Source organism: Cheilinus undulatus, linkage group 11, assembly GCF_018320785.1.
Source record: "Cheilinus undulatus linkage group 11, ASM1832078v1, whole genome shotgun sequence".
Lineage (NCBI taxonomy): Eukaryota > Metazoa > Chordata > Actinopteri > Labriformes > Labridae > Cheilinus > Cheilinus undulatus.
Window position 1 is genome coordinate 37,757,794 of NC_054875.1, and position 12,767 is coordinate 37,770,560.

Consider the following 12,767-nt stretch of genomic DNA (forward strand, 5'->3'; position numbering starts at 1 on the left):
TCTCAACTACAACTCCTGGCTAGCTTAAAAGCTAACGATAACTGCCAGTAACAGGGCTGCGCGTTCGAACGCAGTGGCCCGGCGCTCCATCACTAGCAGCAAAACAAAGCCCTACACTAACCCCAGAACTGACAGCGTGCCCACAGAGTTTACATCTTTCCTGACAGAGACTCAGAAACTGAAAGGAGAAGGACTCGGAGCAGCACGACACCTCCAGCCAGTGTGGAGGAGGAAGAGACGGCATTGTGCGAGAAGGCAGAAGCAGGTCAAACAAGCCAGGCTGCAAACTAGGCTAAGAGCTGCCCCACACAAACCTGCCCTACCAAGCATCTTTCTCCTGGGTGCCTGCTCCCTCGCCAGCAGGATGGATGATGTGAGGCTTCGGATTTCTAACCATCACTTGGACTGTCTGTCTGTCTGTCTGTCTGTACATACAGACAGACAGTGTCACGTACATATACATACAGACATACGTACATATACATACATACAGTTTTCTCCATCTGACATTTGAACAGGTTTTCAACCCAATTTAATGCCGGTTTTAACTTTTATTTAACAGGAACTCCTACTGCTCTGACCAAAACTGAGGAGCCTAAGCTACTCATCAGTTGTAAGTAAGCCAATATTTTTATCCTGAGAGACAGACCTAGTTTAGTTGAGACTTCAAGAAAACATTTGGGAATGACTTCTCGTGAGAAAAAGGAGTAAAATAAAGTATATGAGTGTATGTCTACTGAAGGCTTCCGTAGATTTCTGTGCAACAAATGTCAAAATAAGAATAAATAAACCCCAACAGCAGTGAAGAAGAGGTAACTAGGTTATCAGGGCCTGAGTGAGCCAAATCGCAGTGTTGGAGATTTATGTGGGCTCAGTATTATGTAAGAATGAAACTATGTTAAGACTTGCCACCCCACTGAACACCCACCTGCGCTGTACACTCACACAGAGACAGTCTGCAGGTTAAAGTCAGACATGTAAATACGGGAAAAACAGAACCCATTCACACTCGTTTAAATATTTCAAAATATCAGCTGGGTTATTTCCCAGTTTCCAAATTATGCTGGGTTACTATCAAACTACATCTAACTTTCCCTGGCTGTTTTAGGCCTACTTCATCTTTCCAAGTTAATCTTAAGGGAATAAACACTTCCATTGTCTGCTCCCCTATAATTTACATGCTGAATGAAAAGTTCTCTTTGTGTTTTTTCCCTCCCTGAATTTCCCTTCCTCCTCTGTACTGAATCATGTAGATAATTTTATTACATCCTGGTGAAATTTTACCTTTCACTTGACCTGTCAAGATTATTACAGTAGCTTTGGCTCTTCTACAAAAAAAAGGAAAAAAAGCAGGGTAAATGTCAGCTTTGTGAATACAGTGCCCTGTTTCTTTCATACAGAGGAAGAAAACTCACAAAACAAAGACATCCTCCAAACTTGTGTATCAGTATCCCCAAATGGGACATAACTGATATGCCCTATCTTTCCAGTGAAATAAGCAAAACCGGTGTTTTCCCAGCGCTTGTGGTCATGGAAAAATCAGCTCAGATGAGTCTTTGGAGACGAGGGACTCTGAGCTGCTGCCTTGCTCCTGCTGGGCTTCATGGAAGCTGCACTCGATCGCAATTAAAGTCCTCGGTTCATCTAAAGGAGAAAAAGAGGAAAAGTCAAAGACTGTCAAAGGATTCATATCTTGTTTTCCCTCATTATTTTAGTATAAAAATTGAGTATATAGAGTTAGTTCAGGCAGGCCACAGGATCAAGCGCTGCCATAATTGAGATCAGTTGATCTAACGCAAGACCTCATTGGATGCTTTTGGATCATCACATTCATGCTGCCTTATATAAACTGCTCTAGGCTGGCGATGTTCTGCCACTCTCTCTGTAAGCCGCTTCTTGCAACCCTCTTCCACCCCAGCTCCTCCTTTATTCTGCTTCTGACTTAATCAATGTCATGCTGTTGTCATTGCCTGTCCTGTGTTTTTGATTTTTTCAAAAAGCAACCAAAATTCACTTGTTCTCACATGAAAATGACATAGAATAAATACCTGAAGGAGATCCAATGATCATTTTTTCACTGAACTCTCTCTCTTCTTTTTCTTCCTTCGGCCTTCTTTTATAAGTTTTCCAGGCCAGAAGGACAATAAAGCAGATCAGAAAAACACCAATGAACACAGGCAACATCATCGGCCATGGATCCTCTGAGGTATCTGATGGAAAATAGAACATCTTTTCCGGTTTCTGATGAGAAATTAAAGCACAAGTGCAGTAGCTGAACAGAAGTGCAGCCTACCTGGTTTCGTTACAGGGTAGACTGTGATGGCCGTGATGACTGAAGCATTCGTACACTTTATGTCAGAAAATGCATTTCCTTCGGCCAAAATCTGATCATCTGGTTTGGGACACCTTAAAGAGGAAAAAAATATCAGAAACACCGATTTCTTTGGATTTTCAAAAAATATAGCTCAGAAAAGTCAGACCAAGGCATTTTCTCTTCAATCTCTACGTCTAATTATGTTTTTGATTATTTTCTGCAAATAAATTAGCTGAATATATTTATAGAGATGCAGTGATACTAGATATAGAAACAAATACGAACAATAGAAACAATTGTAAAAAATATATACATATAAATATGACAATGCTCATTTGTTTTTCCTTAACCAGTAGAAATCAACATCTACTTTTAGTGTGTCTTGTTTGAAAGCTGAAAACCTTGGTTATTTAAAGCTTCTGTTAGGAGTTTACCATTTAATTTGATTTTGGCCCCCTCTGTGGAGAAAGTGGCATATTTTTTCCAGTGCAAAGAAGTAAAAAATTCAACCTTGCCTTTTCGAAAAACTGAAAATGATCCCTCATCAGAAATCTTTGCTGCAGACATGTTTCAAACAACACAGAAATGCTGGTTTTGGTAGCATGTTTGTTTCATATTGTGTCCTATCCTATCCTGTCCTGTCCTACCTTATAATATCTTAACAGATAAGATTGGATTGGATCATAACATAAATTCGTATTGTATCAGATCCTGTCTTGTCCTGTCCTGTTGTGTTGTCTTGTTGTATGGCATCATATCCTATCCCAACCTATCCTAGCCTATCCTATGGTACCCTGCCGTATCTTATAATATCACATCGTACCTTTTTGTTTCCTATCATATACTATCCTATCCCATGTTATCCTATCCTGTCCTGTCCTGTTGTATTGGATCGTCTCGTATTGCCTCATATTGTATCATCCTGTATCATCTCGTATCGTCTCATATCATATTGTCTCGTATCGTATTGTCTTGTATCGTCCCGCATTGTTTTGTCTCGTGTCATCTCGTAGTGTATCATCTTATATCATCTCATATCGTATTGTATCGTATATCATAACATTACTTATCTTATTACATCTTTCTATACTGTATCGTATTGCCTCATATCGTATTGTATTGTATCGTCTTGTATCCTATCATATTGTATCATATTGTAACATTACTTTTCTTATTACACCTTAACATATCCCATTGTATGATTTTGTATTTTTTGTCGCATCATCTTGAATCGTCTCGTCTTGTATCGTATCGTCTTGTGTCGCCTTGCGTTGTATTGTCTCATATTGTATTGTCTCTTGTATTGCCTCGCATTGTGTCATCTCGCATTGTCTCGTATCGTCTTGTATTGTCTCGCATTGTATCCTCTTTTATCATCTCATATTGTCTCGTATTGTCTCGTATTATCTCGTATTGTATCATCTCATATCGTCTCATATTGTATTGTCTCATCTTGTCTCTTTTCGCCCTGTATCGTATTGTCTGGTATTGTATTGTATTGTATATCATAACAGTACTTATCTTATTACACCTTACTATACTGTATTGTATTGTATCGTATCGTCTTGTATCCTATCATATTGTATCATATCGTAACATTACTTATCTTATTAACATATTGCACTGTATGATTTTTGTATTTTGTCATATCACTATTGTCCTAGACAAATATCCCTGTGGGTACTGTGATGTGCATGTACATTTGGTATTGTATGGTTTACCGCGGCACAACACAATATGGTGATGTAATACCAGAGAATTATGTCTTTAGCAGTGGTCTATTAATCTTTTACTAGAGCTGTATGTTTGTCACAAGCACTCAAAACAAACATGGCTGAAGTCTAATGAATTATTTCCACAGCTTCTTACTTTTTACTCCAAGGCTTGCACTTCTTGTGAGTTTGATTATTGAAGGTTCCTTTTGGGCACGGCCTGCAGGAACCTGCAAAGATATTTAGGTCAACTCATCATTCAGTAATTATTCATCTTTACAACTACTTCATATTTACCAAAGGCAAGTGCTTACTACCAGTGTACTCACGTTCCTCTGTAGGTTCCTGACCTTTCCCACACGTAGTAACACAGAATGTACACCGCGCATTCCCACAGGTGTATCCCTTTTTGCAGCCACACACTGTATTAGAGGAGATAGTGCACTCTTTCACAACATAAAGAGTGTCTGCACATACAAAGAGATGGAAAGAAAAGTGGGAAATCTGTTTTTTTTTCTGTTTTGTATCCCATGGAATCATACAAAGGGTATCATACCATATCGTATCATATTGTTTTGAAGATAATAGTCCACAGGAAGAAGAACAATGCAAGCATTTGATGAAACCACCCACAATGCACACTACACAATGGCAGCCAACACGTGAGTCTTTTATGTTATTTCCAAAAAGGAAGTTACCTTGTGTATTTTTTTGACAACATAGATACAAAAGACACTTATCTTAATCAAAAAGTCAACATACAGTATCTTGATATTAAGGGTTTCCCTTTAAAGAACATGTAGTTCATTTTTGTGAATGGTTGGATCTTCAAACATACCTAGGCACTGCCTACACATGTCACACTCCTTGTTTTTAGATCCAGTAGTGAATGTCTCATTTTCACATGGAGTGCACAGTGCCTTTGGGTTCGGACCACACTCTCTGACCAGGCGGTTTCCTGTAAAAGACATTCATTCAAAATTAAAGAGATGCACACAACATGGAGAAATGACTGCCATCCATTTCTGCATGATACAAAAGTTATTATGGATTTTTTTTTCTCAAAGTTTTTAGAAGGAAACTGTTGTCAGATACGGTAAAGTTTAAGGGGAAAAACAGACCCAGATAAATACCACAGCTCCAAGACATTTAAATTTTTTACACATCCATCCTTTCAGTTTTTTTCCTCTCTTGTGGTATTAGCTGCAAAACCACCGAAACTTTTTTGGTAGCACGTAACCACAACAGAGGAAATATACTAAGGCTGGAATTTGATTTTGTGACATCCTTTGAACGTATAGTAGAATACAGTAAGTAAACTTTGCACCTCTTGTAGATTAAATGTGGAATAATTTGAACACTTATGGTCTTCAGGTTGATGATGTTTGTACATTTTTACCAGATTAGTTTGTTACATCTGTATAATGGAATATGCCGATATTTCTACCATAACGCATAAATACATACATATTCATTCAGTGTTTTATTGAGAATTTTTTTATTAATGATCTTTTAAAACAGATATAAACATTTCCTAGGCATAAAATATGATGAAGAATGATGTCCTAAAGCCGCTGTCTATGAATAAAAATAGATCTTTCTTAACCAAACTCTGACTAATCTTTCTTAGTTTTCCATCATGAGACATGGCTAAAATGTGAGTGGTCAGCTGCCATACTCCCAAAATCCAAAATCCATTATATTTCTCCACTGTGTGAATAATCGCTAAAAATACAAGCAGAAGTGAGATGACAGAGAAGGGGGAACTTGGTATTTACGTGTAATTATACAACAATGTGTTGGACTGTTTTAAGGTTGAGAGAGAACGTGATCAAGCCTGGCTGATGCTACAAGTAGCACTCAGACACATAAAGTCATTCTGTTGTCATTAATGCCTGCTCTGCTCTGGGGTTTTTTCTGCTTCTCTCTCTGTCTTGAGCCTCCCTTGAAGGCACAATAAGAGCATGTGTGCTGTTCCTGCTTGATGCTTTTCACATAGGCTTGTGGAAGAGTAGGGGATCACACAGCAGCCACACCACCAATATAAGAGCAATGACAGCAAATAACTGCTAATGTGTTTCCTGAAAAGTAGTCCTGACTGAAATACATTATAATGTGTTAAAGGTCAGTGTGGTACATTGACTTTCAGGCAAAGGTGAATAAAACATCATCATGATGTGTTAAAAGGTTAAGTCAAGAACAGATGGTGTAGGTTTTGGTGGGAAACTTGAACAAACTGTTTGGAGGAGAAATGTGCTAGTTTTCCTGGTGATATAAAACAGATACATAACAGATTGTTGTCTTAGTTTTCTTCCAAATTGAAGGAAAGACGATTTTTTAATGTTTTATTTTAGTAGGGAGAACCTACAGAGACCAAGGTCTCTTTTACAGAGGTGCCCGCACTATGAGTATATCCTTTCATTTCAGGTGTAAGTTTGTATTTACATTTTCAATTTCTGGTGCATTGCATTGTACTTTTCAGTATTTATTGAGATTGCCAACTGGTATTGAATACTTGTCAAGTGTCAAGGATAGTTAAAAGGAATAAATTCAGAGCCAGGAAACACACCTTGATTAAACTCAGCCCTCCATTCTTTGCAGAAACCCCATCCTTTACCAAAGTCACTAACTCAGAGGATGCATTCACTCATGGTGTAGAAGTGTCCAACATTATAAAAAACAACAACCCACCAGAAACATGAACAAAGGAACCCTGACAGTGATCACCCAACATCTAAACACACCTAAACATTCATATAAAACACTATGCCTCAAGGCATGTTGAGACAACTCTGCCCCCCAGATTTAAAATGGCAGTGGACGGTGATCAGTACTCTAGATCAAGTGACTCTTTACAGAGTTGGATTAACACTGATTGGATCAACACGTTCAAAGAACTCCAACAATGAAAGCCGTCCTTTGAAAAGGTCACTAACTCAGTGGATGCATTCACTCATGGTGCAGAAGTGTCTGACTTTAAAAACAACAATCCACCAGAAACATGAGCAAAACAACCCCAACAGTGATCATTGAACAACATACAACGTCTAAATACAGCTAAGATTTTAAAATGCATCTTAACACATATAAAACTCTATGCCCAAGGGTATGATGGAACAACTCTGCCCCCCAGATTTGAAATGGCAGTGGGCAGAGATCAGTACTCTAGATCAAGTGACTCTTCACAGATAATATACAGAATAGAAAAAATGTGAAACATGGTTCAAATATTTACAAATACATTCATAATGCCCTGGTTGATTAATCACATTTTAAAGCAGTTGTAATCACCAACAGCAGCAACTCTGAAAAGCTGCCCTACCCCATTCAATTCTAAACTTTGGTGTTTTAAAGTGATCCAGATCCAGTTCTAAGATCTGGTTATACAGGTTGAAATGTTGATTATAGGTAAATTAATATGAGTGTTTTATGTTTAAATTACAATTTGGCTGTTGAAGTTAAAGAGAATAAACATTCTGACTTATGACTAGAATGGTTTGGAGGAAAATGACCATAATAAACAGTGTTTCTGTGTTATATCACTCACCAGAATGGCAGGCCTCACAGCAAACTAAGTCCCCTTCTTGTCTCCATGTCCTGCAGCCTGCCGGCTCCATGCTGCTCAAACCTCCCTGCACAAGCAGAGACAGACCCAGCACCCAAAAGATCACAACCATAGTGGTATCAACTCAGGAGAGAAGCCCCTTACAGAAGAAAGTCTCAGGAGAGAAGTAAGGTAATCCTTTTCAAGATATATCGCTGATTTACTTAAAAATAAAAAATAACCTGTAGTTTTATGTCTTTAACCTAAAGTCAGCTAGGAGTGAAATCAAGAGATAGAAACTGTAATGTCAGTGGAAGAGTACAGTCATGTTGTGGTCTCTCACAGCTTACAGCCTGCTTTTCATAGTTGGGCGGTTTTTTCAGAGGGGGGAGTGGCTAAGAGAGAGTGTACCACAGCACTTCTTGTGGAAGGGTTTTCAGACTTCACTTAGAAGTTTGTTCATCACACATATACTTTATATATATAACCACTAGACTCATTTAATGTCAGATTCCTCCCTTTCTGGCCAAAATGAGCCGTTTGTAGCTTTTGCTTTCCTCTATATTATACTTTAAATTCAACTGACATGCTTAAGTTGAAGTAAATACCAGGTAAGGCTAGAAATAGAAGTTAAAACAATCTAATACCAGGTTGTAACATTATTTTTCCTTTGGGTTAGGGTTAGTAACATTATTTTCTGTTAGGGTTAGGCATGTGGCCTGTCCTCTGAGAATTAATAATATCTACATGTGCATCAGATCAGCAGTGTTAGTGCTAGCCTTTTGGCTGAAATATACTATATGGACAGAAGTATTCGGCCGCCTCCCCATTACACCAACATGGACTGTAATGACATTGTATTCAAACACATGTACTTTCATATGGAGGTGGTTATAACAGCCTCCACTCTTCTTGGGAAATTTTGAAGTGTTTCTTTGGGAGTTTGTGCCCATACATTCTGTAGAGCATTTATGAGGTCATGCACTGATGTTGGACGAGAAGGCCTGGCTCGCAATCTCCACTCCAGTTTATCCTAAAGGTGCTCAGTGGAGTTGAGGTCAGGGCTCTGTGTGGGCCAGTCAAGTTCTTCCAAACATGTCTGTATAGTCCTTGCTTTGTGCACTAAGGTTCAGCCATGTTGGAATACAGGAGGGCTCTCTCCAAACTGTTGCCACATAGTTGGAAGCATAGTATTGTCCAAAATGGTTTACCAGAGTTTTATAATTAACAGGTGTGGCTAAACACTTTTGTCCGTATGGTGTATATCTCAGTGCCCTGATGAGATCTGAAGCTTACCAAACACCTGGCAGCATACACTTTGAACCTGTCATAGCAATATTTCAACATGACTGGTTTAATAGTTGCCATCAATTGTGAAGCCCCCAAACACATAATGACTCATACTATCTTAAGAAGAGGGGATTTACGTTTTAAAACGGGCTACATTGCTACTGAAGCAACAGTAAATATAACTTGTTTTTCCCTGTTTTAATAAATGGTAAGTGTTTAAGGTAAAAAAAAAAAATAAGATTTTTCCCCTTTATGGGTGGCCTTGTTTCTTAATATAAACAATGCAAACATCACAAATAAACAAAACCAAAATCAACATAGCCCAACACAATCCCAATTACAAAATAAAAACAAAAGGAAACAAGTCATCAAAAATCCCCTGACATTTAAGCCAAAGAGAAACAGAGAACAAGTTCAGGTTTTACATTTCACTAAATCAACTAAAGGATAGACAGCTGAGTAAAATGAATACCTGTACATCTCATGCTTCCATTCACAAATTCATTTTAATTGATACTGATATATTAATGTGTTCCAGCCCTAAAACTTAAGTCCTTCAAATAAACAATTTAAGTAATGAGAATTAATAAACATCAACTTTTTATTAATAAATAATAAGACCTCAGCTGGTGTAGGTCTATTGATCTTGCCTAAAACTCGGCTGAGATTCACAGCCAATATACGAAAGACCCATATTAACAGCCAATATAAGCCAATCAAAAAAGCTGATATTAGTCAATATTTACAGCTGATATGGACCAATATTTACAGCTCATAGAAGTACACATTTACAGCTGATATAGGTTGATATTAACAGGTGATACAGGGCAATATTTATAGCTGATATAGGCCAATATTGACTGCTGATATGGGCAATATTTACAGCTCATAGAAGCACATATTTACAGCTGACATAGGTTTACAGGTGATATAGGACAATATTTACGGCTGATAGAAGCACACATTGACAGTTGATATAAGTTGATATTATCAGGCGATACAGGGCAATATTTACAGCTGATATAGGACACTATTTACGGCTGATATGTGCCAATATTTAGGACTGATATGTGCCATATTTACAGCTTATATAGGCCAAAATTTAGGCTGATATAAGCCAATTTTAATAGCTGATATAGGCCAATATTTTTGGCTGATATAGGCCAAAATTTATGGCTGATATGTGCCAATATTTACAGCTTATACAGGCCAAAATTTAGGCTGATATAAGCCAATATTAATAGCTGATATAGGCCAATATTTTTGGCCGATATATGCCAATCTTTACAGCTTATACAGGCCAAAATTTAGGCTGATATAAGCCAATATTAATAGCTGATATAGGCCAATATTTATGGCTGATATGTGCCAATCTTTACAGCTGTTATGTGTCAATACTTACGGATGATATGTGCCAGTACTTACAGTGATATAGGCCAGAATTTACGGCTGATTTCGGCCAATATTAAAAGGTGGAATAAACTCAGATTTACAGCTGATATAAGCCAAAATTTACTGCCAATATAGAACTTTATTTAAAGTTAATACCATCTGGTTTTTACAGCCCATTCATACTGATATGTCCTCCTTAACATAGTCCTCTGGTTTATCCCAAAGCTTCCCAAAGTGTTAACTATGCCCCCCCCCTAGTGGACCTCAGTGGTACTGCAGGTGGCTGTAAGAGGTTCTTTACTTTACATAAAAACTAGCAACATAATTTTCAAAACTAAAATTACATCAAAATATTTGATTGATTTCAGAAGTCCTAGTACAAACACAGCTAGAGGATTGAACTAACACTCACTTTTATCATCAATTTAGTCTGATGTACAGGACCAGTGTCATGGCATATTCGGTCGATAATTTACTGCTGACAGTCTCTGTGCATTTCCTGATTACTATCTTTTATCAGAATCTTCTAAGAAACAAGGTTGATAGAAAGAGTGCCTGACCAAAACAGGATAAACAGTGGTGGTTCTTATCAGTACTTTGTGAGTCTGTAGAAGCTTTATCTGTTATGATGTCCCTGAAAATGTAGCATTTACACTGAAAGGTTGCTTCATACCAATTCAGACACCAAATCTTGACAACTTTAGCTCAGCTCTATTTCTAATTTATACCTTGAATGTCCATTTTCCCCTCAGTAATGGTGAAAGGGGAAATCTTCCCTTTCAAAATGTGTTGACTCTTCAAGAGCTTTGGATGACATCTATAGTTGCTGACAGTATTTACTTGAATAGACGGCAGACTTTATCACTAGGCCACCAGGCCTTGGGCCCCAGACTACAAGGGCCTTGTAAAGACATAATTGAACCCTGTCTCTACTACCCGTCTGGAATGAAAGCGGTTACAACACTCATTAAAAACACAAAATATTGATTAAACTTTGTCATGCTGTAGACTGTTAAAAAGAGGAGAATCTCAAGATTCCTACAAAGTCCAGTTGTAACAGCTCCCAGATACACAGAAACAGAAACTCACCTTTTAGTGTGAGGATAACACAGCAAAAAAATCAATCTCTGCCTGCCCTCTCCATAAAACAGTCAGAAAAAACTCTGGAAATCCTGTTATCAGATGAGGTGAAGGGTTCAACAAACAAAACTAGCAAGTCTTGACCTCATTTAGTCCCAAAAGCATGTTAACTCAGTTTACCAATAAAATCACCATAAAAATGCTGACTATCTCTGTGTTATCATATTTTGTGTTTGGTTATAACACATTTTTACTGCTTTTGCCACTTTTTGCCAATTTGTTTGCCATTTGGATCCTATTCTTTCCACCCATTTCTGCCACTTTTGTAAACCACTTTTTGCCAATTCTTACAATTTTTTGCCAGCATTTTTTTTTCTTTTTTGCCATTTTTTTTTGCCACTTTTTGACCATTTCTGCAACATCTCTTTACAAATTTTGCCTGCTTTACCTGTTTTTTGCCTTTTTGCCCAGTTTGGCCACTTTTTGCCAATTTTTTGGCACTTTTAAACCATTAATAGCCACATTCTTTGAACTTTTTTTGCCCATTTTTGCTGTTTTCTGCCCTATCACCTATTTTGTACTCTTTTCTAATGACTTTTTGCCCCTTTTTGTCCATTTCCTCAACATCTTTTTGCAACTTTTGCCTAGTTTTGCCACCTTTTGCCATTTTTTGCCCATTTCCGCCATTTGATGTCTTTTTTTGGCCACTTTTTGCTGCTTTTTGCACATTTTTGCCAAAATTTCTTGACCTTTTATGACTGTTTTTGCAACTTTTTGCTGTTTTTTGCCATGTTTTTGCCCTTTTAACCAATTTCGGTGACTGTAACCACTTTTTTCCTTTTTCTACAACATCTTTTTTGCAACTTTTTGCCCACTTTAGCTTCTTTTTTTTTTGTCTTTTTTCCCCCCATTTTGCCCCATTTTTTCCCCCATTTTGCCCGTTTTTGCTGCAATTCCCCTTTTTGCCCATTTTTGCCACTTCTTGCCCATTTTGCTCATTTATGCCACTTTTGACAACTTTTTGTAACTTGTAACCAACTCTGCCACTTTTAATTCATTTTTGCAATTTTTTTTGCCAATTGTACCCATTTTTGCCAATTTGAGCCCATTTTGCTCATTTATGCCACTTTTTGACTATTTTTGCAACTCTTAACCCATTATGCCACTTTCCACCCACTTTTGCTCATTTCTTTTTGCCACCTTAACCCATTTTGGCCCCTTTTTTGCCACTTTTAACTTTTGATATATCTTTTCACAATTATTCAACTATTCACTATATTTAAAAATAAAAGGCTGTCTCAGTTTCTTCTATTTTATTTTCTGGCATCCTGACATTTGTGCACGTGAAGGCCTAGCTATAAAGTCTGAAAATAATTTTCTAATAGTTCGGTGCGTCCATCCACATTGTTAATATTACTAATACAGAGGTAATTCT

At 37.6% G+C, this 12,767-nt stretch overlaps 1 protein-coding gene across 2 annotated transcripts; it reads right to left on the minus strand.

The window, feature by feature from the left end:
- Positions 1-1,514: 1,514 nt before the first annotated feature.
- On the minus strand, positions 1,515-8,581 carry tnfrsf9a (tumor necrosis factor receptor superfamily, member 9a). Of its 2 annotated transcripts, none has more exons than XM_041798639.1 (7): positions 7,574-8,581; positions 4,865-4,984; positions 4,356-4,448; positions 4,184-4,256; positions 2,294-2,406; positions 2,049-2,210; positions 1,515-1,644 (listed from the first exon to the last, which is right to left on the minus strand). In XM_041798639.1, exons 1-7 carry the CDS (start codon positions 7,701-7,703, stop codon positions 1,529-1,531), a joined length of 807 nt encoding a protein of 268 aa, XP_041654573.1. In that variant the 5' UTR covers positions 7,704-8,581; the 3' UTR covers positions 1,515-1,528. The 2 variants fall into 2 exon arrangements, with proteins under 2 accessions (XP_041654573.1, XP_041654572.1); XM_041798638.1 differs by having other exon boundaries at positions 4,356-4,493; positions 7,574-8,577.
- Between the last annotated feature and the right edge of the window lie 4,186 nt (positions 8,582-12,767).

What these genes read in the sequence shown, in the direction of transcription:
- tnfrsf9a (XM_041798638.1), bottom strand. Translation starts at nt 7,703, where the DNA reads ATGGTTGTGATCTTTTGGGTGCTGGGTCTGTCTCTGCTTGTGCAGGGA. An exon ending in TCAGGAACCTACAGAGGAAC is followed by an intron (nt 4,257 to 4,355) that starts GTGAGTACACTG and finishes ATATCTTTGCAG; the next exon opens with GTTCCTGCAGGCCGTGCCCA. An exon ending in GATCATTGGATCTCCTTCAG is followed by an intron (nt 1,645 to 2,048) that starts GTATTTATTCTA and finishes TTTCTCCTTTAG; the next exon opens with ATGAACCGAGGACTTTAATT.